Source organism: Desmodus rotundus, chromosome 4 (genome assembly GCF_022682495.2).
Source record: "Desmodus rotundus isolate HL8 chromosome 4, HLdesRot8A.1, whole genome shotgun sequence".
NCBI classification, from domain to species: Eukaryota; Metazoa; Chordata; class Mammalia; order Chiroptera; family Phyllostomidae; genus Desmodus; species Desmodus rotundus.
In genome coordinates, this window is record NC_071390.1 from 117,298,531 (window position 1) to 117,323,685 (window position 25,155).

Here is a 25,155-nt window from a genome sequence, read left to right on the forward strand (position 1 = left end):
GCAGCCACAGTGACTGTGAGTGAGGTCTGCGCCATGCGCCACGTGGATCTACGTCTCTGCCTGTGTCCCACGCAGGGGCCACACCTGCCGGGACCCAGGGCGGCTGCTCCAGCGTGCAGGGCGCGCAGGAGGGAAGGAAACAGGAGCTGTGAAGATGGAGAGGGGGAAAGTGAGAAAGAAAGAGAAGGGAAAGGAACCAGAGAAAGAGAAAATTCGGGGAAGAGGAAAGGAGGAGAAAGACAAAAGGAAGGAGGTGGAGAAGGAGAAGGGGAATGAAAAAGGGAAGGAAGAGGAAAAGGAGAAAGAGAAGGAACAATTTAAGGGAAAGGAAGAGAAGGAGAAGGAAAACAACAGCGTCTTGACAAAGCCCCTCCTGGAACTGCCGGTAAGAGACTGGTGCCTCTGACCCTCTCCCCAAGGCCACCGTCGGGCTTCAGGCCTGAGTGCCAGCTCTGTTACGTCCCAGGCCCCGACCGACCGGAGGGAGTTAGGTCTCTTTCAGGGGCTTTGTATCTGTGGGTGGAAGGAAACGTGTGAAGCTTCCAACGACAGATTGACCGGTTGCCGGCCCCTTCTCTCTGTTCCCCTGCCCTTCTTCACCCCTAACGCCACAACAGGTCTCATGTTGAAGAAGAGGCGCAGCTATGGCCCTTCTCCGGCCCCATCGCTGTCCAGCACTCAGAACTAGGTCGCAGACTGCCCTCAACACAGAAACCCGCCCTGAGCCCTCGCCTCATACAGGCTCTCGATCCGAGTCCTTCCTGTTGAATATAAGTTCTTTGGTGGAAGGTGCAGGGTTCTTGAACTTGTGCGGTATGTGTTTTGAGTTGTCTGGACCTTTTCTGTAGGCGCTGTGGTTACTGCTTCCATTGTTTTCAGACCACCAGCGTCCAGAAGGGTCACAAAGGTTTAACTGAGGTCTCACAGACCAGGCACTGCAGTCACAGAAAGACACATACCTATGAGTCCATTTGTATGAGATAACCTAGAGTAAGCAAAGCCTCAGAGACAGAGTAGAATGGTGGCTGCTAGCGTCTGGGGAAAGGGAGAAAGGAGTTAGTATTTAATGGGTACGGAGTTTGTTTTACAAGATGAAAAGAGTGCTGGAGGTGGATGGTGATGTTTGCACAACATTGTGAGTGAATGAAGATTTCATACCACCGAACTGTACACTTAGAAGTGGTTAAGATGATAAATTTTGTTATGTGTATTTTACCACAATTTAAAAATTAGGGCTGGCTTGGGGGAGGAAAGAAAAATCAGGCATTGTCTGGATCAGCTTGGTGGGCTCTGTGCTCCTGGAGTTCCTGAGCTCAGAGCTACTTTCTGGCTCTAAACAATGTGAATTGTTCAGGTATTTGATCTCTGGAAAAGCACAGACTCCATAGATCCACATGTAGTTAAAGGAATGATTTTTGATGAGGAACAGTTGTGTTTGCAATCACAGTTTGTGTCTGAACACTCGCTTTGCAGTAATCCCAGATTTCCTTAGGAGATGATGAACGTGAGGCAAGCGTGTGTTTTAGACTGAAAAGTAAGCAGAATGTGAAGCGCCCGTGCCTGCCAAATTTCTAGATAGGTGAACCTAGGGTGAGCAATGTGGTCGGAAAGGGAGTACGGAACTGTTTTTTGTTTGTTTGTTTGTTTAAGATTTTATTTATTTTTAGAGCGAGGGGGAGGGAAGGAGACAGGGAGGGAGAGAAATATCAATGTGACAAACATAAGTCAGTTGCCTCTTGTACAATCGGTTGCCTCTCGTAGGCACCCCAAATGGGGCCTGAAGCCACAACCCAGACTTGTGCCAACCAGGAACCAAACCCACGACCCTTTGCTTTGTGACTTGCCCAACCAACTGGGCTGCACTGGCCAGGCCAGGAACTGTTTTTACTCACAATATTTCGCAGAATCTAAGAAGCCACTATTTTGGATATACTAAGAAAGAAAAGAACAACAACAAAAATGTTTCCAACAAAAGTAAGACGTGCCTTGCATTGTAAACTTCTCATTTCAGACACATTAAAATGTGAAGAAACTTTATCTGGAATTGATGAAACATGGGGGTAGCCCGAGTAGGGCCACTGGTGGAGATAATGAGGCGGACACAGTCCACACCCTGCAGCCCTTTCTCGGCGCCAGCATTGCTTTAAAGTACGGCTTCAGCGCCTCCGTGCATCAAGTCACGCCCGCTTACCGTCCCAGGATGACATTGTAACTAACTTTTAGATGCCGACGGGAGGCAATGGGGAGGGAGGTTGGGATAGAGATGGGAAACATTTATGGAAATACCATTTGCTTTAAAAGCCATCAAGAATTCACTTTAAAAACACACTTTTTTGAATTCTGTTGTTCTCTAGACAATCTTCATAAAGCATGCTCTCTACACAAGTATCTATTGGATCAGACCTTAAAACATTTTACTTGTACATAGATCTTATTTTTTAAAAAAGAGGTGGGATAGACATTCTAATGCTGTTTGGATCACATTTTTTAAAAATCAGAAGTCCAGGCTAAAAATCTCTTGTCAACATTTAGTGTTCAAGAAGAAATGTATTAAGATTATTGTTATTTTTAAACCTAGTGTGTTTTGTGCATGAGAAGCCTCTTTGGTAGGCTGTTTGGGAAACAATTAACTTTCTGTGAGCAGGCTGCCTGTATCGTTGCTCAGTTATTACTATTTACATTGAAGTTTATATCCTGAAAGCCACCCTTCTGTGCACCCTAAACTTCCTATTTCTTTCTTCATTCCAGCCTGCCCTTATTGTTCCTCACTTGTCATAAAAGTTCCTAAGGCTGGTATGTTGGTGGAATGTTTCTATCTAAAGTTTACATCTAATTCAAAAGGTTTTAACATCAGATTTTAAAATAAATGTTTATCTGCCTGGAAATTATCACATTAAGTGAGATAAGCCCATCAGAAAAAGACAAAGACCATATGATCTCACTTCTATGTGGAATCTACGGAACAAAAGAAACTGACAAACAAAAGAAACCCAGAAGCGTGGATGTATGGAACAGTCTGACAGATCTCAGAGGGGAGGGGTTGGGACTGGGTAAAAGAAGGTGGAGAGAGTAACCCTGGGGAGTGGGATGGCAGGATCTGGGCAAAGTTGGGGGAGGGGAGTTAGGGGGGGCATCTATAATAGTGTAAGTGATAAAAATAAAATATAATAGACCCTAGTTTGTGTGGCTCAGTGGTGTGGAGTGTGGGTGTCAAACCAAAGGGTCACCGGTTTGATTCCCAGTCAGGGCACATGCCTGGGTTGCCAGCCAGGTCCTTGGTGGGAGGCACACAAGAGGCAACCACACATTGATGTTTCTCTCCCTCTCTTCCTCCCTCCCTTCCCCTCTCTAAAAATAAATAAAATCTTTCTAAAAATAAATGCTCATTTGTGATTGGAACCAGTTTAACAATTTCTATAATCTTAGTCTTTTCATTTAATTGTGATACTTATATTTATAAGTATAAAAGGGGAATCTTGCATTTTAATCTAATGATCTAGTTGGGAAGACAAGACTGATTAATGAGACCTTAGATGCTTACATACTGAATGGCATAGTCAATACCAAAAGCACCATGGAGGTACCAAGATCACAGACAACACACTGAATTCTGGGGCAATCTCCAGTGGACATGAACTCAAGAAGCAAATTGAAGTCTGAAAATTGCCCAGTGGCCCTGTGATCTCTGGCACCTCTCAAAATCTTGAGATATATATATCATGTGTATATATCTATCTATACATATCTAGATAGATATATAGGCATAGATATGTATATCTGTATCTATATAGATATGCCTCTATCTCTATAGATATGTATCTAGATATATATAGATCTATATATCTATATCTGGATGTGTAAATAGGTATCTAGATATGTAGATACCTAGATATATAGATCTATGTATAGACATATGTATATACACCTATTGTATATACATACGGAAACTCTATCATCACCCACTTAGATTACTGCAATCAGCTTTTTAATTTTGCTTTTCTCCAGTTAAGAAGAGAAAATGGTGAGCAGAGAAATTGGTAAACCTGAAAGCAAATGTTTAAGAAAAAGCATTATTAGGAATAGAGGTTTCAGTTTGCCCAGAAGTTATAGAACAAATAATTATTTTGACCACATAGGTTAAAAAATAGCTTAAAAATATAGATATATACACATAATATATATCATATTGATTTGATAGATTGACCAGAAGTTGAGGGATGGAGAAGGAATGTGCAATTAACATCACACAACTAATAAGATACGAGTTGTTTGGTACAGTTTGTTCTAGACCAATTAAATGTTTTGTGAAGTTTTGTTCTGGTTTACAATTGCACAAGTATTATTGGGTCTTACCACAGGCAGTGCACACTGCCACGGACCAGGAACACATGGCCCTGATTGCATAGGTTTATTGATTTATCTTTTGTTTCACAGGAGAAAAATAATCATATCCTCGTGTTGGGCCTGGATGGAGCAGGAAAGACCAGTGTTCTCCACTCTCTAGCTCTAAACAGAGTCCAGCACAGCGAGGCACCCACCCAAGGTTTCAATGAAGTCTGTATCAGCACTGAAGACAGCCAGATGGAGTTCCTGGAGAGTAAGCCCTCTTCCTCGTTAACTACAGGATAGCCTCATTTTGTTACTTCTTGAGCCAGACTTCACATTATCAGATTGGGTCCTCGCAAAAAGTAACCCTGGGTCAGACCTTCCTAGATATTTAGACAGCATGTGTAGTTTAATACTAGGGTGCACTGTGGGGAAATCACTTTATGTTCTTTTTATTTTCTCCCTTTTACAGTGGTGGTGATAAAGGGAGTTGAGAAGAAGGCTTTATATTCCCTTCTATAACAGCCTCCCTCCTCCCTTACTACCCCAAATAAATACGCAATCTAAGTAAATAAAGCAATCTTCCTTCTCTGCAGCTGCACCTGCAGGCAAACCCCAACCCCATCTTGTAAACAGAAGGCAACCCAGAAGCCCCTACTCTGCAGGAATTCTGGAGACACCACCACTCTAAAGATTGCTGTTTCCCACAGATTCGCCAGATCCGCTTGTCTTCTCTGTACACTCTTTCCTCCCATCCTCCTGGCATTAGGTACCATCTGTGTGCTACTCCCAAATTTATCTATCCAGCCCAAACATATTCAGATGTCACCTGACTTCTCCACCTGGTTGTCTAATTGGCCTCTTGGACCTAACATGGACAAAACAAAATGCTTGATTTATCTCCATATCAGTTCCTTTCCTTACAATCCACTGGTCAGTACCCATCAAGTTGCTCAAGATAGAAAACCAGGAGTCACCCTTATTTCCTCCTTCTATATCCCCACCTCCAGTAAAACACTATGAATTTTTCTACCTCTAAAACAAATCTCAAATTCATCAGTTACATCCTTTCCCATTCCCCATATTTGAATTGGAACCTCTATCATCACCCACTTAGATTACTGCAATCAGCTTTTTAATTTTGCTCTTCTCCAGTTAAGAAGAGAAAATGGTGAGCAGAGAAATTGGTAAACCTGAAAGCAAACCTTTAAGAAAAAGCATTATTAGGAACAGAGGTTTCAATTTGCCCAGAAGTTATGGAACAAAATTATTTTGACCAAATAGATAGCTTAAAAATAGCTTCAAAATATAAAAAATGAAAAGGAAGGAAGGGAGGGAGGAAGGAAGGGTGGACCCAACTAGGGGAGAAATGGACAGATCTACAACTGGAGTGAGGAATTTCAACATATCTTTGTCAAGTATTAATAGGATCAAGGAGAAAAAAAATTGCAAATATACACAAAATTTGAACATAATCAGCAAGTTCAATCTATTGGACAATATAAAATTGCTACATACAAAAGTTAAAATACACATCTCTCTAGAGGTTCTCAACTGGCACATTCTAACACAGCGGCACTAGCACACCTGTCTGGTGTTCAGAAATTATGCAAATGTGCCTTTCTCCTCCCCCTTGGTGGATGCACCTGTGACGTTTTTGGTGTTTCTTTCCCTACTCCTCTTTGTAGTTGGTGGCAGCGAGCCTTTCCGTTCCTATTGGGAAACATACATGTCCAGGGGAATACTGCTGATCTTTGTGGTGGATTCGGCAGATCACAGCAGATTACCTGAAGCCAGGAAACACCTTCATCAGCTAATTGAAACCAACCCAATCATCCCTCTGGTTGTGTTTGCAAACAAACAGGTAAAAATCTGTACAAATATCATTTGTACTCAATACTTTATCATTAACACAAGAAATGGAAATACCTACTTTTAACAAGTATATATTAAACAATATGCTGTATAATCAGTTCAGTTTATATTTACTAGAGCTACTGGATTATAAACGCCTTGAGAGTAGAGACTAGTATTTATCTTTCTGTCCCTTATAATACCTTGTAACTGCCTTGGGCATAGTAGCAATCTAACAAATACGTGTTACATTTAATTCAATAAGCATTTACTGATCGTCAATTTCAACAAAATATTTGTGTCTACCATGTATAAAGAAACTGTTTTAGATCAATTAGAGCAGACCTGAACTTACTTCATACACATACATTAAAAACGTTAGACATCCATGGAGAAGTGGAATGCTGTGCACTGTGGGAATGTAAAATGGTCTAGCTGCTATGGAAAACAGTATGGCAGTTCCTTAACAAATTAAAAATACAATTTCCATATGTTCCACCAATTTAAAAAAATTGAAAGCAGGGAGTCAAACAGATATTTGTACACCCAAGTTCATAGCAGAATTATCCCTGATTGACTTTTATCATTACAAGGAAGTCCCTCCTCCCATCCAACACCCTCCTTCCCCTATTTATTTCCTCTCCAATTCCATCAGTGAATTTATTAACTTGAGACATCATCCACATGTTACTGGATCCATTAACACTGTTACAAAAGTCACTGCAGACTCTAAGCCTAAATGAATTCAGGAGTCAGAGAGATAATATATTGGGGCGACCAACATCCAGAGAGGTAATCAACTCCAGCCAGATACCAAGTACAACACATGAGGAAAAGCCTCACAGGCTCCCAGTGATAGAATCTGATTGGTTTATACTGGAAGAAGAAAAAGTAACACAGTGTTGGAGTATTTCTAGAGATTTAAAAATGATCCCCTAAAGCTTAGGGAGAACACTGTGAAACAACACAAACCCAATTACAAATGCAGTTTAAAAGTGGAAATGCGAAGTGAAACTTTTGCAAAGGACTTAAAAACTATTGCTGAAATCTGTGTCTGTGTTTAGAAAAGGGGCTATCAGGGGTTATTTGCATAAATTATTATTGATGTGTGAGAGGCAAAGTAGTATGTTTTGACCTTGCCCTTTTGACCTCAACAAGGTTTGACCTGGCCATGCAGAAGCGCAGGTTTTCTGTCTCAATTTAATCTCATCTCTTGCTGACTCTCCTTGTGGGCTTCCCTCTTTTAAGCTTCCCCCTCTCTGCATCTTGTGCTCTTTCTCTCCATCTGTCCTCCTTTCTTGACTTCCTTCTACAACTTTGTTTTCTAAATCCCCCCTGCTCCTTTCTCGGCCAGCCTCCCAAAATTTGATCCAAATTTTTTTGGTTCAGTAGAAATAACGGCCATAAAAGAAAACTCACAAAGGCAAATGCTGTCATCAATAAAACATGATATGGACAAAAACCAATTAATAAAGGAAATTTCAATTAAAGATAAATTTAAAATTATTGATCCTGTTAAATATAATTCTTGTTTTTTCTCTACCAAGGTAGCTTGTTGTTTTTATTAAAAGGACATGAGAGAAGAAACCAAAATCCAAAATCATGCTACTCTTCCCACGCTCACCACTTCATAGGAAATACCCTGGGCACAAGAAATTCAATGCCTCCCATCCACTAAAATTCTCCTGAAATATACTTGAAGAAACATCATCTACAAATTATTATTAGATATTATGGACAGCAGGTTCAACCAAGGCGCTAACCAGAGAGCTCCTGGGGTTTTTTATTTTTTAAAGATTTTATTTACTTATTTTTAGAGAGGGGAAGGGAGGGAGAAAGAGAGGGACAGAAACATCAATGTGTGGTTGCCTCTCGAGCGCCCCCTACTGGGGACCTGGCCTGCAACCCAGGCATGTGCCCTGACTGGGAATCAAACCACTGACCCTTTGGTTCACAGGCCCACACTCAATCCACGGAGTCACACCAATCAGGGCTGAATGTGACTTCTTTAATACCGTGGTTGTCAGACTTCCATACAGCCTGATTTTCTGATGATTCTGGGTGATATTTGTTCTGTAGTCTAGCTGTAATTTTTGCTGTGGCTGTGTGAGAAGGTGCCTGTGTTTACTTATGCCTCCATCTTCACTGGAAGTCTTCTGTCTTCTCTGATCCTATTCAATATAATTCTGAGGAAACAAAAAGGAAAATATAAAAAGTTATAAGCCGATTGCACTATTTAGAAAACTGATTAAGGTATTATATTGGTTTAACTTTATTCCAAAAAATATATATTTTTGATGATAACTCAAATACTGGTTTAATTCTGATAAAAAGCTTTATATTCAAACAAATACTAGGGTCATAGCAATGGGGTCTCAATATCCTCCGTATTAAAATGAATGGGGGGTCTTTCAGAGCAATAAATGCAAAATAACCAAAATTTTTTCTTTTTCTTTTTTCATTCTCGGTGAAGGATCTCAAAGCAGCCTATCACATTACAGACATCCATGAAGCTTTGGCGTTGTCTGAGGTGGGAAATGACAGGAAGATGTTCTTGTTTGGGACTCAAGTGACTGAGAATGGCTCAGAGATACCCTCCACCATGCAGGATGCTAAAGACCTGATTGCACACCTGGCAGCAGATATGCAGTGACCAGGCCAGGCCCAGCATGCAGCTCACTCTCCAAATGTCATCAGGGAGGGTTGAGTGGCAGGGAGGGTTCGGTGACACTTTCAAATAAAAATTAAGCCATTTCCTATTTTCTCAATGCATGGCATATATACAAAGAGAATGTTAATTGGTTAAGAGCATCTCTTTATTTAGATTTTGATCTTTAAAAGTGTTGGTAACACAGTGTATTTGGAGAAATTTCAAGGCTTTTTAAAAAACTTTACTTTAAAAATTTTAAAAGATTTTACTATTTATTTTTAGAGAGAGAGGAAGGGAGGGAGAAAGAGAAGGAGAGAAACATCAATGTGTGGTTGCCTCTCGAGTGCCCCCTACTGGGGACCTGACCTGCAACCCAGGCATGTGACCTGACTGGGAATCGAACTGGTGACCCTTTGGTTCACAGGCCAGCACTCAATCCACTGAGCCACACCAGTCAGGGCAAAATTCTGAGTTTTAAGCAACAAAATTAAAGTGAACAGTAACAAGCATTTATCCTGTTTGTAGTTTTTCAATGACATGAGATTTATGTTAAAACATTTAAATAAATTTTTCTCTTTTCAAGTAAAAATCCAAGGGTCTTTCCTTTAAGTAAATGTGTTTAACACCGTAGGGAAAGAAATACTGGGATAATGCAATGACAAAAAAGTAATCACTATTAAACCTCATAAAAATATAAATTAACAGCCTTCAAAACAATTTAAGAAAGGCTTCTCTTTAAAACGAAGATTTTATTTACTTATTTTTAGAGAAATGGGAAAGGAGGGAGAAAGAGAGAAACATCAATGATGTGTGACAGATATATCAACTGGTTGCCTCTCACATACCCCCAACTGGGGACCTGTCCTGCCATCCAGCCGTGTTTCCTGACTGCATATCAAAACGGGCCACCTTTCAGTTTGCAGGCGGGCACTCTGCTCTGAGCCATACCCGCTGGGGTGGAAAAGCTTCTCTTTTAGGAGCCTATTATAGTAGATGAGGAACATTGTTGGGATTCGTTTTTGAAATTTTTGACATTTGTCTTTTATGTATAAGCTTTCTTCACTAGAAGTATTTTGTAAGAGAAGAAACTCTGCCTAGATACCATGTAAATCCAACTTTTGGCCTATTGTCTTGATTTAAAAAAAAAAAAAAGGACTTATAGTTTCCAGACCAGCATGTGAGAGGCTTGGAAGCCTCCACTGTTGTAAGAGCAAGTAATAAGCTGAACAGACTGAAAAATCAACAACTCTTCTAGGATCCATAACAGAGATGAGAGCACAGGGCAGACCGCTGCTGCCACGATCAGAGAAACCAACAATGGAATACAGAGGACAATTTACCGCAGCAGAGACTCACCGTGGGACACACGCTCCGGGACCAGCACCAGGGCAGGGTAACCGTAACTGTAACTCACAAATTGCTGGCGGCTCAGCGTGGATACTCTGAAAGTTACAAACTCTGGGGTGACCCAGTCACACCAGGGGCCCCACAATCTTGAGAGATTTATCTCTAGGAGCTTGATCAGATTCCCATGATAAATATTAAAGGAAAAAACCGTTGTGTTTTCAGGGTTGGAGAAAAAGAACCACTTTTAAATATACCACAGTATTCTATCCTTCTTAACAAGGCCTGCCCTCTGCGAGGTGAGATGTTAGAGTGTGTGCCTTTAAGAGTCACTAGCTTTCTCGCAGTCAGAGCTGCAGGATAATGTTTAACAGTATGATGTAACAACAGCCATTCCAGTGTCTAATGTCAGACCTCCCTTCACCTGGCCTGTGGAGATGGGATCACACAATGAGGCAGGACTGTCAGAAACCCTGGATTTTCAGCCTCTGCCCCAAGGATGGCCATGAACTGGCCCCTGGACAAATGCCTTAACCATCTTGTGTCCTAGTCTTCACTCTGGAAAAGAACTAAATCAAATGCAGACTACTTCCATCCCCGAACTCTGGTTCTACGAGGCATCTTTTTATTATGGTTTCTAGGGTGGTTGGGAGAATACATAAGTTCCCGGATGCTCATTTCAAAGATGATGCCCAAACCTTTCAGATAGGAAGTGGTATCTCTGCTCTACCTTGTTTAGCCTTGATTTTCTCATGTTTTGATTTTAGATTTTGCATTTTGGCAATAAATGTTGTGGCTGGTGTTTTCCCTTAAGTGAACAGCTATTGAATGCCAACATGGTGGTCACTGCTTGATGCTGGGGATGATTAAAGCAAAAACTTGAGATGCTCTCAGGCTGTCAAGGGAGGTACATATCCCAGGGTTTCTAATGGAAATGGCCCTCAGCCAAGACAGGTCAGAGTGTTGTCAAGGAGCCTGTCAGAGAACGGGTCTTCCCAACAGGCTGCTTGGGGGCTGGCATTCATTACTTTGGAGAACTCACCACAACCTGGCATCTCTTGCCAGCCTTCCAGGCTCAGAAAACATCAGTGAGTGCACTAAGAGTAGATCTCTATTTTTACTCATTCATTTAGTCAACATTTATTGAGCACCAACTATGTGCCAAAAAAATGTGTCATAACTCTTTTAGTTAAAAATGATGGAAATTCAAGTTAGATTTTTGTGTGCCAAGAAAAGGGGACTTGGGGGGCTCATCATACTGGGGAATCTGGGCATGGGTGGATTCAGGGGTTCAGAGTTAACAAAGCTTTCTCTCTATCGCTTAGCCCTGCTAGTCTCTACTTGGCTTCATTCTCAGATTCCCTCGCCAAGGGACTTCTGTCAACACCAAGCCTACAGCATTCATATATAGCTCATGATCCCAGAAAAAGATCTCCTTCTAAGAAAACTGTCCAGCAGATCTTAGAGAGGGGCACTGATTGGCTCCGCCAGGTCACATATTCATCCTTTAACTAATCCCTAAGGTCATTTTGTCCAGACCAGGGAAGGAGGTTGCATTAACCCCCTCAAGCCATCTGGAAGAAGTTCCCCCAAAGAAAGAAGGGGTTCAACTTTTAGAAGAAAAGGGGAGGGATGCTAGGGGGAAAAATACACTAGAAATGACAGCTGTCCGCAGTCTCACTGTGCTCAGCACTGAGCATATACCAGGTACCAGGACAGAGAATGTTGTTAAGGTGTTTACATTCTGGCTGGGGAGGCAAACACAAAAATTTTTAAAAGCAGAAAAATAATTAAAAATTGGGTAGAAACAAAGATTTGAGATAGAAAATAATGGTGGGAACCTTTTAAAAATTTCTATGGGTTCTGAAAGATCTCTCTGAGTAGGTAGATATTTAAGCTGAGCCCCAAAAGGTAGAAAAGAGCTAACACGTGAACAAGGGGAGAAATGGGCTCCAGGTATAGGAAGCAGCTGAAACGGGAAATTGCTTGATATGTTACAGAGGACCAGGAAGGCTGGAATGTAGCCAGAAAGAGCAGAGCAGCCCACAGTCGCCTGGAGAGAGAGAAGGACTAGATCATGCATGGGGCACCTTATGGTGCAAAGCTTGGGACTTATGGTAAACAGTTTGGAGTGTCATAATTGGAGGTCTACCAAGTCAGAACACCAGTCGGGAAGGCACTGAGGAATCCAGAGGGATAATGGTGACCCGGACCGTCAATCTCAGCACCCCTTCTCAGCATGATTAGGAGACCGAAAGCCTACGGAGAATCTGTGTCAGGGGACCTGACAGACACCTGGCTGTGCTGAGTAGCGCTGTAATTAGTCTGGAAGCCGGGACGTTCTGCGCCGGGGCCTCGGCAACCGAGAAAACGAACGAAAGTACTCGCCCTCGACGCACGCCAACAGCCGGTCAGCAGCGCGGCCCAACTGTCCGCGGACACACGTCTCTGGCTCCGTTTGGCCCAAGGCGGGAGCTGGCTTGTGGGCCCCGGAGCGCGTCATGTCGCCTTGGCAACTGAAGAACAGTGGGGGAGTGGGCGGGGACGCGGCCAGTCTAGCAGCTTCTGTGTTAGGTAGGGGTGGGCTGGGGTCCGGCGCGGGCGACTTCTCATCTCCTTCCCATTAGCGCCCAAGGCCATCAGCGACCCAGCCATGCTCGGCACCCCGCGCAGCGGATCTCCCCGGACCCGCATGGAGAGGCAAAAGTTTTCGGGTCCATTCGAGCTGTTAGATGGGCGTGATATGACAGAAGTATCTGCTTCTTGGGAAGCTCTCCAGGCGCCCTTAGTACACAGGATCCCCAGCCTGCACGACGAGTCCGCGGAGCCCGAGGAGCCTGAAGAGCTCGAGGTATCCGAGGAAGCCCGCGATCAAGGCCAGCGAGAAGAGTGCAAAGAGATCTCCAAGCCCCACGACGGCTATAAGCCATATCCACTTTCCGAACCCCGCGAACACTATGAGCCCTACGCTCCCCATGCTCTCCAGAGGCCCCACGAACGCTACGACTCCTACGACTCCTACGAGTCCTATGAAGTCTACGAATCCTACAAGCCCCATGCACCTAGGGAGCGCCATGAACCCCGCGAATCCTACGAGCTCTACGAGCCCTACGAGCTCCAGGAGCCCGGCAAGCCCCAGGAGCCGCATGCACCCGGTGAACCCCACAAGCTCCGCGCGCCCCGTAAGCCCCGTGGGACCCAAGCTCCCCGCGAGGCCCGCAAGTCCCACGAAGCCGAGCTGCTTCCCAGCTCCGCCTTGATGTTATCTCCATCTGTCGTGATCAGATTCCCGCCTTGGATTCCGTGGTCTTCTCTCAATGGTAGGTTTTGGAGCCCCTCCAAAGCACTGAGCACCCCGTCCCACCTGAACCTTGGTGTCCTCACGTGAAGGTTTGCATGCTCGCTTTGTTTTAGAGAGAGATAGCTCCTGTGTCATTTACCTGCTGCCTTGCAGTCCCCTATTTTTGGACCTGAAGGGAGTCTGATGGGAAACGGAGACTCTAGTAATGAAAGAAACTGAATGTCTTCACTCTCTCCTCGCTCCGCCTGATGACCTCCTGGCTGTCCTTGATTAGCCATTGCCACTTCTTTTTGAAGCTCTTCTTAATTTTTCTCTACAGTTAGTTATTGCATTCCTCTGGGTTGCCACTTTATACATTACCGCTGTGACAGTACTTAAGATTTTGCATTTCATTGTTATTTTTCTCCCCAGCTGAAGGGAGGATCATTGAAAGGAGGATATTTTTGTCAGTATTCCTTCAGCTCATGGTGACACCCAAGAAATGCTATCTATTATATTGCTAAAGCTGCAGTAACAGAACACTCCTGAGCAAGTGTTGAAAGGGTACATTTACTAAGTGCTTACTGAATGCTCAGTCCTCACCGAGTTCATGGGGGAACAGGGCTAATGGGACTTGGATATGAACATCTGTTATTCTGACCACACCAGCTCACTTCTAACCTTTCAGTGATAACCCAACTCACAAGTCTTTGTCCACATTGGACTTCCAACCCCTTAGGTGACCATTTTTTAAATCTTATATTTTCTTTGACTCCTCTTTATCAGCCTTGATTTTATGGCCTGTCATTTCAGTTGCTCAAGTAATCTACCACCACACTGGCTTTTTGGTTAACCAACATACTTCTCCTAGCAAAACCTCAACCCTGGTGAAACCTAACTACCGGCCTTCTTCTTACACAAACAGCTGCTGTATAAAGTCCGACAATCATACCGAGTGCTTCTGTTTCAGGTTCATGACCACTAATCTCGGCTGGTCACTCGGCACTGCCTAGGAGGCCCACTTTATTCACCTAGTTAGTTCTCACTCCTCCAGCCTCACCCCTTTAACCCCAAACAGCTGAAGGTACTGCCTCACACTTTATTGAGAAAATAGAAGCCACCAGTCTCAAACTGCCTTATTTTCTCAACACTGATCTATTCCCAAATCTGCACCATGGCTTCTGTATTTTTTCATCCTGCAGGGAAGAATGGTGCCTCTTTCTGTGAAAAGAAATATCCTGCACTTGTGCTGTGGATTCCACTCTCGTCTCTTGAGGACGTTGCCACAGTTATTTCTTCTCTCTCCTATGGCATCAATTTCTCCCTTTCTGATCAATCGATCCCATGAGTATGTGTGTATATATATACTCCAGAATCTTCCATCTTGAAGTAACCCTTGGTCCCCACGTCTTTTTCAGACCCCTCTTTCTCCCACTATTTTTCTGTTCCCTTCACTGAACACATCTAATCACTGACTACATTTTATCACCTATCATTCCCTCCTCAACCCACCTAATTAGGCTTCTTTCCCCTCCACTCCATTGAAATCGTTCTAGCTTACTGCCTTTCGCTCCATCACCAAGCTTGTCAGCATGTACAGAGATTTCAGTGTCCATCTGGATGGTCCACTTGGCCTCTCAGTTCTTTGACCTACTCACTTTGAATGATCTTGTCCTTCATTCCATCTTGGGCACTGACTGCCCTAGTCTTTGATAATGTCAACTGTTGTACCATTTCTAAAATCTCTATTTTAAATCTCTAACATTGTCCTCTAATCTCTAACATTCTCCTATCTGTCCATCTCACTCAGTCTTCCTTGTACCCCCTCCATCAATTCTTCAGCCTCAAAGGGAGTTCTAAATAACTGCTGCTATTAGCCTTTCATTACATATCACTACCTTATGACTTTCTGTCCCTCCTCACTCACTTTATAGTCCATGGAACACCAACAGAATCACTTCCTTGCAAATATCCTGAACTCCCTTGCCTCTCCCTCTATCGTTCTTGCCAATTCTTGTCTGCACTTGAAAAACAGATGACGAGAACAGAAAAACAAACAATTACCTACGTGGGAGTTGATTCACTTGGTATGCCCACTGGCAACGGAAGCTTTCATTTCTCTGTAGCCTCACCACTGGAGTGGGTGTTCAAACTTTTGGCTTTTTGAAAATCGAATACATGAAAAACAAGTAGTATGTCAATTAAGTTTTCATTTATAACGATCTTATTTTATGAGTGTTATTAAACATCATTTTTGGTATACATTTTTTCATGCCCTTTGCCTACTTTCCTTGACTTGCTAGGTTTTCCTCTTGTATCCAGGGAGATTAGCCCTTTGGCTGGGATATGTATGACATTTTTTTCACTTTGCTGGTGGTCTGTTTGTCTTTGCTTATCTTTATTTTTTTTCCCTAAAAACATTTTATAGTAAAAGTTATCAATCATTTCTTTCATGGCTTCTGCATTGAATCATCATTAGAAAGGCCTTTTTCTACTTTTAGGTTACAAAGGAATTCACCCATGTGTTTTCTTTTATCAACTTAAAAAAAACATTTAGATCTTTGGTCCATTTGGAATTTATCCTGGTATATGGTGTGACTTACAAATCCAGTTCCCAGGGCCACCCGCTGCCATCTTCACACAGGTGAATGAACATGAAAATTAGACTTGAAATTAAAAAACAAAGTCACAGAAGTGCAGAATTAGGGGTGTGAGAGTACCTTAATAGTTACTTGGGGATGTGGTATTTTTGAGCTTAGTTTAGAAACGTGTAGAAGTACACGTTTTTGTTGTGGTTTAGTCAGAAGGAAGGGCTTGCCCTCTTACTGCCACTGCCTTCTCATCCTGAAGCCAAATCCTTCCCCACATTCTCCCATTTCTCGCCCACACGACCCTGAGCTTTGGCAGCGGGAGCACAGTGCTAGGGAGCTGTGCCTACCTAGGAAAGGGGCAAGGAAGAAAGAATAGCAGTGTGGGACCATAGAGCTTCATACATCGTATCACAGAGCATCCCAGTGTTTGTTTACATAGCCACACCCGATAGAGAGCTAGACTGCTTTAAGACCGGCCTTCAAAACAATAGTACACCTAAAACAAATGTGAATTTTACTTCCAAAAGCCTTGAAAGGTACTGTAGTCCCTGTCACTATTACAGCAACTCCCCCCTAATACCTTTCTATTTCTCTCAAGCTCCAGCTTGCCTCAATTCCTCATGCCTCTGTGCCCTTTAGATCTGTTCGGAAAGGCGCTTGTAGATTACCGGTACTGCATTTGGCACAAGGAGTAGAGGCTGAGCAGCTCCAGTGTGGGCTCCTTAGGAGGCAGGGTAGAGGGCAAGGCAGAGAATAGTTATACTTTGATATTCACTCATATCATGTTACAAAATGCTTTATTTTTACGCTTGGGTCTCCCAGGGTAAGAGAGGCTCAGCACCATCAGGAGTGGATGGCGTCTGAATGGAGCTTTCTCCCAGCAGATGGCAGCCCTCTCCGGCAGATGGTTTGGAGCACCAACCTGATCATCCCACTCGCTAGCTCCAGAGGGCAGCATGAGCCATGTGCTTATCGAATAAAACACAAACATTTAAAGGGCATGATAGAACACACAAAAAACCAAAACTATAGTCCAATATCTCTGATGAATACAGATGCAAAAATCCTAAACAAAATACTAGCAAATCGAATATTACAGTACATTGAAAACATAATACATCATGATCAAGTGGGATTCATTCCAGGGGCATGAGGATGGTTCAACATACACAAACTGATGAAGGCAATACACCATATTAACAAAGTAAAGGATAAAAATCGTATGATCTTATCAATAGATGCAGAAAAGGCATTTGATTAGTACAACATCAACTTATGATTAAAACACTCAGTAAAATAGGTATAGAAGGAAAGTACCTCAACATAATAAAGGCCATCTATGGTAAAACCTCAGCTAATATTTTAATAATGAAAAACTGAAAGTTTTTCTCTAATATCAGAACAATATCAGCTGTGTAATTTTTCCATTCTAGCATCTATTGAAGTTGTTTCAGGCAAACACGTTTCCCTTGACCAGTGCTTTGTGGGAAAATCAATTAATTGGGAAAGTGCTTCATAAGATGGGTTTCTTGTAAGAACTTGCGTATAAGGTAACCTCATCTTTTCTGAGGAATAATATTTGGAAGAATTTTGCCTTATATTCAGTCATTTGTGGCACTTTACCGGAAACATTCTTATTTTTCTTAATTTAACTTCGTTTCATGAAACACAGTAAGAGTAAAGTTTGAAGAAGGAAAAAATAAGAAAATAAAATTCTTTCATTTTCTATTATTGTCTGTTTATGTTATGCCTGTAAAACACCAGTGAGACTTCACAAGAGAAATTCCTTTCAGATTTCAATATTAGAAAAAGTTGGTGTGTTTTGCTTCCAGTGGTAGAATGCTCAGTTGCAACTGTACTGGGCTTTATTGCACATTCTTTCTTTGTTTCATTTTATTTTCCTTTCTCTTCTCCTTCCACTATTTTTCTACTTCTGTCCTTGAATTTTTCATCTTAAAACAAATAATATTCTATTATAGTATATGTGTTTATGTAAGCAACCTCAAATCCTTTTAGAAATGAGGAGAAGGTATAAATACATATAGAAACCAATGAAACTATACATGAGTACATATTCACAATGAGGTTGTCACCTCACTAATACTAGTGTTCATAGTTAGAACCCTTAGTAGTAAATGTGTCCTTAACTATTACTTAAACTTTTAAAAAATATATTTTATTGATTATGCTATTAGAGTTGTCCCATTTCCCCCCCTTTATTCCACTCCACCCTACACACCCCTTCCCACCTGCATTCCCCCCCTTTAGTTCATGTCCATGGGTCATATATACAAGTTCTTTGGCTGCTACATTTCCTATACTATTCTTAACTTCCTCTTGTCTATTTTCTACCTACCATTTATGCTACTTATTCTCTGTATCTTTTCCCCCCTCCTCCCCCACCGACTCCCCTGCTGATAACCCTCCATGTGATCTCCATTTCTGTGATTCTGTTCCTGTTCTAATTGTTTGCTTAGTTTGTTTTGTTTTTTAATATTTTGTTGTTAATAGTTGTGAGTTTGTTGTCATTTTACTGTTCATATTTTGATCTTTTTCTTAGATAAGTCCCTTTACCATTTCATATAATAAGGGCTAGGTAATGATGAACTCCTTTAACTTGACCTGATCTGGGAAGCACTTTATCTGCCCTTCTATTCTAAATGATAACTTGGTTGGATAGAGTAATCTTGGTTGTCAATCTTTACTTTTCATCACTTTGAATACTTCTTGCCAGTCCCATCTTGCCTGCAAAGTTTCTTTTGAGAAATCAGCTGATAGTCTTATGGGAACTCCTTTGTAGGTAACTATTTGCTTTTCTCTTGCTGTTTTTAAGTTTCTCTCTTTATCTTTAAACTTTGGCATTTTAATTATGATGTGTCTTGGTGTGGTCCTCTTTGGGTCCACTTGTTTGGGACTCTCTGTGCTTCCTGGACTTGTATGACTATTTCTTTTGCCAAATAGGGAAGTTTTCTTTCATTATTTTTTCAAATAAGTTTTCAATTTCTTGCTCTTCCTCTTCTCCTTCTGGTATCCCTATGATTCAGATGTTGGTATACTTAAAGTTGTCCAAGAGGTTCCTAAGCCTCTCCTTGTTTTGTTTTGTTTTGAATTCTTGTTTCTTCCTTTTGTTTCAAATCATTGATTTGAATCCTAGCGTCCTTCCCTTCACTGTTGGTTCCCTGTATATTTTTCTTTATTTCACTTTGTATAACCTTCATTTCTTCATTTTGCTGTACTCAATGAGTTCTCTGAGCATCCTTATCAGTTTAAAACTCTGCATCTGATAAGTTGGTCATCTCCATTTCATTTATTTCTTTTTCTAGGGTTTTGTTCTGTTCTTTCATTTGGGCCATATTTCCTTGCCTCCTCAATTGGGCAACCTCCCTGTGTTAGTTTCTGAGTATTAGGTAGAGCTACTTCTACTCCCTGTCTTAGGAGTGTGGCCTATGTAGTAAAGGCACCTGTAGATTGTGTGAGGTGGAGTCTTAGGTAATTGCCGGTTCTTGGCAACCCACTTCATTGATCCGCAGCTCTGCTTGTTGGGGGTCAGGCCAGAGAGAGGGGACAATGCTGTTGTCTGGCCTCTAGAGGTCCCTCTGGCACTTGCCCCATTTCCAGTCACTTCACCCACTTTCTATATGCACTTGGTGACCCTCCAGCTGCTGCCCTGGGGTTTGCATATGTTCTAAGTCCATGCAGGCCCTTTAACCTGCAAAAATCCAGCAGCTTCTTCGGCCTCCCAATCCCCACTGGTTTTTAGAGCCAGAGGTACTGGGGGTTTATCTCCCTGGTGCTGGAACCCTGGGCTGTGTGGGCTTGCTTGGTGCTGGGATCGCTTACTCCTGGCGTAATCCCTCCAGATTTTTATCCACTGCACAGGAATGTGGGACCGTGGGTTTGGCCATGGCTGCCCTTAGTCCGCACCACACCACCTCTCCTCCCATCTCTGTGACTCCATCTCCCACCCGTCTGGATGAATGAGGCTTCTTTAAATCCTTGGATGTTGGACTTCCATAAAGCTCGATTTTCTGACAGTTCTGGGTGTTGTTTTTGAGATCTGGTTGTAATTCTTTCTATGGTTGCATGAGGAGGTGAAGCATGTCTACCTATGCCTCCATCTTGCTCGGAAGCCCCAATTACTTAAACTTAACAGTTAAACATGTTTTTTAATTCACAGGAATTTAAACAAAACCTTAATTGTTGAATTTTTAGGATTAATGAAAGCTACCAGTTATTGTGTATGTACTATGTTTTGGGCACTAGGCAGAGTGCTTTACATGTATTATCTCATTTAACTTTCATACAACAACCCTTTGAGGTAAGAGCAGGAGGAGAGTTAAGGTACAGAGAGCTTAGGTAAATTTGTGAGATCAGAGGTTAGAGCCAGGATTTGGTTCTAGGCAGTTTGATTCCAGAGCTCATGTCCTAACCATTAATCAGTATTGAAGTAGTCCTCAAACTTGTCTTCTTCAAAAAATACTAGTGCCCCATCACTCCCTCAGGGGGTCAGATTTGATGGGCAGAGGGTTTGGCCTGAGACTTGCAAGTTTTAAAAGATCCTCCAGGTGATTCTAATGTACAGACAAGTGGGGAAGTCACTGCTTTTCTTGGAACCACTTGGTACCACTTGGTACCACTGCTTTTCTTGGAACATTTGCTAACAATGGCCACTTGAGAGCTGAGATAACATAAAAAATGTGTTTCTGAAATACAGAAGGAAAGTTCAACCTGTGGGAGAAATTTTAGCATGGAAAGGCAATAGGAAGCCGCATTATTCATTCATGTCATCAGTATTTGCAGAGGATTTTTAAGGATTGATTCAGTGTTATCCTGACTCTCTGACCTGTGCAGATAAAGCTGGAAGCCACATGTGGGAATAACACATGAAAAACCCACAGAACAAGTGTGCGTCTTTCATGGATGTCAGCAAGGCTGGACACCGGAGGCATTTTCATAGGCAACTCTCATCTTTTCCTTAGGTCTGAGTCAGTTTAGCCTTAAAAAGTAGAGAAGTAGAAAATATCCAAATTCGAAAATTGCTTGTAGTTGTTTAAAAAAATGTTTAAAAATAGCCTATCTCCTACCAAGCTGTAAACTCCTTGAGAAGAGAGACCCATCTTACTCATTTTTATTCTCTCAACAGCTGACACCATGTTGCACATAGAAGCCCAATCAGTACTTGGAGTGCTTCCTACATCTCCATTGATACACTGAGGTTGTAACTAATAATCCTAACTGCCATTCATCTATCTGCATCTATGATATGCAAGGTGCTTTTCATATACGCCACTGACCTTTACACAGACCTACTTATGATCCTTCTATCTGAGAAGGGGAAACTGAGTCTCAGAGAAGTTAAGTAATTTGCCCAAGATTGTACAGCTAGCTGAGTCACTAACAAAACTGGGGGTTGAGCCATGTCTGTTTGATGCCAGAGCACACCCACTTTCCTCTACCCAAAATATTCCAGAGGGTAGAAAATGTTATTTCAGAACTCTCAGATGTAATGGAAAACTCCCAAACAGAAACTATGGAGAACAATCTGTCATTACGAGGCCCATTAGAATAAGCATTTGCACAACTTGGCCTGTATGATTTTGTACATTTTCCTACATTAAAAAAGCCCCTTCTAAACATGAGTTTTAATTTGCTTAACCTCTTACTCTGTTTGGGACATTTCAGGTGTATCCAGTTTTCCACTGTAAAGATATTGCAATGAACAATTTTGTACATAAATCTTTGTCCACACTTAGCGTTATTTCTTTAGGGTACATTTCTAGAAGTACAATTGGATTAAGGAATGTAAGCACTGCTGACTCATTCTGTTGAGTTATTTTTTATGAAGTGTACTAATTTAAATTTCCATCTGCAGTACCAAGAGTACTTGCCTCTCCTTATCCTTCAGCATCATTATCTTTGCAAAATTTTTTTTGCTAGTTTGCTAGTTTAAAAGAAACCTCATTTTTTATGCATTGTTTTCATTACAAGCAAGTTTGAACTTTGTTTATTAGTCCTTTATATGTCTTTATACATGAATTCAATTCTATCCTTTGCCCATTTAACTGTTAACATCTACCTTAGTGTTTTTCTTATTCATCTATACTTTTATAGTCTTCAAATATCAACACTGTTAGCCTTTATAATATTTGCTGCCAAATATTTCTCCAAATTCTTAAACTCTTCAAGTTTTAATTTTTGACATACAGAAGTTTTAAGTTTTAAATATTTTAATCCATTAATATTTTCCTCTGTCTTTTTAAAAAAGATTTCATTTATTTATTTTCAGAGAGGGGGGAGGGGACAGAGAAAGAGAGGGAGATAAACATTGATGTGTGAGAGAAACATCAATTGGTTGCCTCTTGCACGTCCCCAGGACCTGGCCCTCAACTCAGGTATGTGCCACTGAGCCACACCAGCCAGGGCTCTTCTATGTCTTTTGTCACTTTCAGCTCAGATTAAAATCTAGTGATTAGGTAGATATTCTATTATTTTTGCTCTAATTCAATTTAAAAAAATATTTAACTCCTCAATTGTGGCTTATGAACTGTGGTTTATTTCCGTAATGTGTCACATTTAACTTGGCCATAGTTCTTTTTCCCTAGCTCCTTTCTCTATTAATTTGTGATACTATTTTTATCTTTGATTCTTATTGAATCTAATTTTTACATTTACTTTTCATTTTTGCAGGTCCTGTTCCCCGTGAGTTTGTAAGGAAATGGTAAGGCTACAGTACCATTCTTCCAGACTTTAGTGGACCAGCCTAGCTGAATGGAACAAATTCATTTGGGGACATTTGATGTGAAAGCCTAACTTGGAGTTTTTGAGAAGGTTCCTGTGCTTTCTCTTTGTCATAAAGCCCTTTTCTAATGACAATTCCTTTGGGAAAAAGAAAGTAGAGGAAGAAAGTGATTAAGAAATGAGAAGGGGGCAGGAGATGCCTAAGAACTCTTCTGTTTTCAGTGTTTTACTTGTTTGATAAATACTAGGTGTTACATACTAGGTATGAACCTTTTGGGACTTGGGATTCTGCATTGACAATCCCATATCTTAGATTTTGTGAAGATCCACGTCAATGTATTCCACTCCCCCCCAGCTCTAATTCAAGTACAATAATTAGTGACACTTCAAGAAAACACTCTCTATAAAAAAACATGATTCTGTGCACATGCACGCACAATGTACAAAATAGGTATCTTCTGAAAAACAGATGTTTACTCTTGGTTTGGCTGAGATTTGGTTAGAAGAGGTATCAGAATAGAATCTTTAAAGAGAAATTCCAAGCATTCATATCAATTTCATATAAATGAGAAATAAATAATACCAGATTTCATTTTTATCCACTCTTTTTATAAATGGGTTAAACCATTCATATTTATTGTTTTTATTTAACATTTACATTTATTGTTATTATTTAGACTTATTTTGTGTTTTCTACATATTTTGCTTTCTAGTTGTTTCTTTTTCTCACCTTTCAGGCAGTAAAACTGCTACTTTATTTTTATGTAATGCTTTGCAGTTAAAAAAATGTTTTTGTCACAAGAATCCTGAGAAGTCAATAGTGCAGGTATAATCAACTAAATGTTACTGAGAAAATGAAATTCAGAGAAATTACGTCACTTTCTCAAGGTTGTATGGTGGCTGAGTAGAACAGTGGTAGAACTAACATTTCCTGATTGTTATCAAGTGTCCACTGAAAATACCACATCACTAAAATAAACATATGCTGAGTGAGCAAACTTTCCTGTGGCTAAATAGATAGGGCCATGGTTTATCTAGTGTTTATATGGGGTGTTTTTTTGATATATTTATTGATTATGATATTACAGTTGTCCCATTTCCCCTCCTTCACTCCACTCCATCCTGCCCACCCCCTCACTCCCACATTCCCCCCCCATAGTTCGTGTCCATGGGTCATACTTTTAAGTTCTTTGGCTTCTTACATTTCCTACACTATTCGCACCCTCCCTCTGTCTATTTTCTACCTATCATTTATGCTACTTATTCTCTGTACCTTTCCCCCCTCTCTCCCCCTCCCACTCCCCTATTGATAACCCTCCATGTGATCTCCATTTCTGTGGTTCTGTTCCTGTTCTAGTTGTTTGCCTAGTTTGCTCTTGTTTTTGTTTTAGGTGTGGTTGTTAATAACTGTGAGTTTGCTCTCATTTTTACTGTTCATATTTTTGATCTTCTTTTTCTTAGATAAGTCCCTTTAACATTTCATATAATAATGGCTTGGTGATGATGAACTCCTTTAACTTGACCTTATCTGAGAAGCACTTTATCTTCCCTTCCATTCTAAAAGATAGCTTTGCTGGATACAGTAATCTTGGATGTAGGCCCTTGCCTTTCATGACTTGGAATACTTCTTGCCAGTCCCTTCTTGCCTGTAAGGTCTCTTTTCAGAAATCTTTTGAGACAGTCTTATGGGAACCCCTTTGTAGGTAACTGTGTCCCTTTGTCTTGCTGCTTCTAAGATTCTCTCCTTCTGCTTAATCTTGGATAATGTAACTATGATGTGCCTTGGTGTGTTCCTCCTTGGGTCCAGCTTCTTTGGGACTCTCTGAGCTTCCTGGACTTCCTGGAAGTCTATTTCCTTTGCCAGACTGGGGAAGTTCTCCTTCATTATTTGTTCAAATAAGGTTTCAATTTTTTGTTCTTCCTCTTCTCCTTCTGGCACCCCTATAATTCGGACGTTGGAATTTTTCAAGATGTCCTGGAGGTTCCTAAGCCTCTCCTCATTTTTCCGAATTCTTGTTTCTTCATTCTTTTCTGGTTGGATGTTTCTTTCTTCCTTCTGGTCCACACCGTTGATTTGAGTCCCAGTTTCCTTCGCATCACTATTGGTTCCCGGTACATTTTCCTTTGTTTCTCTTAGCATAGGCTTCATTTTTTCATCTAGTTTTTGACCAAATTCAACCAATTCTGTGAGCGTCCTAATTACCAGTGTTTTGAACTGTGCATCTGATAGGTTGGCTATCTCTTCACTGCTTAGTTGTATTATTTCTGGGGCTTTGATCTGTTCTTTCATTTGGGCCTTTTTTTTTTTTTTTTTTTTTTGGTCTTGGTGCGCCAGTTACGTAAAGGGGTGGAGCCTTGGGTGTTCACAGGGG

The 25,155-nt window shown here is 41.3% G+C and overlaps 2 protein-coding genes across 2 annotated transcripts in view; both read left to right on the top strand.

The window, feature by feature from the left end:
* The first annotated feature begins 51 nt into the window (after positions 1 to 51).
* ARL9 (ARF like GTPase 9) lies at positions 52 to 9,331 on the top strand. The gene is made up of 4 exons (XM_024578947.3): positions 52 to 385; positions 4,435 to 4,597; positions 6,015 to 6,190; positions 8,654 to 9,331. The coding sequence occupies exons 1-4, from the start codon at positions 155 to 157 to the stop codon at positions 8,831 to 8,833; spliced, it is 750 nt and encodes a 249-aa protein (XP_024434715.2). The 5' UTR covers positions 52 to 154; the 3' UTR covers positions 8,834 to 9,331.
* A 3,344-nt stretch (positions 9,332 to 12,675) lies between these two features.
* Positions 12,676 to 25,155, top strand: part of SPMAP2L (sperm microtubule associated protein 2 like) — a 42,608-nt gene continuing 30,128 nt past the window's right edge. Inside the window, exons 1-5 of the mRNA XM_024578365.2 lie at positions 12,676 to 12,748; positions 12,802 to 13,092; positions 13,210 to 13,494; positions 14,005 to 14,007; positions 22,733 to 22,763. Coding sequence (XP_024434133.2) covers positions 12,676 to 12,748; positions 12,802 to 13,092; positions 13,210 to 13,494; positions 14,005 to 14,007; positions 22,733 to 22,763 — 683 coding nt within the window. The remainder of the gene's footprint in view (positions 12,749 to 12,801; positions 13,093 to 13,209; positions 13,495 to 14,004; positions 14,008 to 22,732; positions 22,764 to 25,155) is intronic.

Excerpts from the sequence above, each read along its gene's own strand:
- ARL9 (XM_024578947.3), top strand. The coding sequence starts at position 155 with ATGGAGAGGGGGAAAGTGAGAAAGAAAGAGAAGGGAAAGGAACCAGAG. Across the intron at positions 386-4,434 it reads AGCCCCTCCTGGAACTGCCG|GAGAAAAATAATCATATCCT; the intron begins GTAAGAGACTGG and ends TTTGTTTCACAG. Across the intron at positions 6,191-8,653 it reads TTGTGTTTGCAAACAAACAG|GATCTCAAAGCAGCCTATCA; the intron begins GTAAAAATCTGT and ends TTCTCGGTGAAG.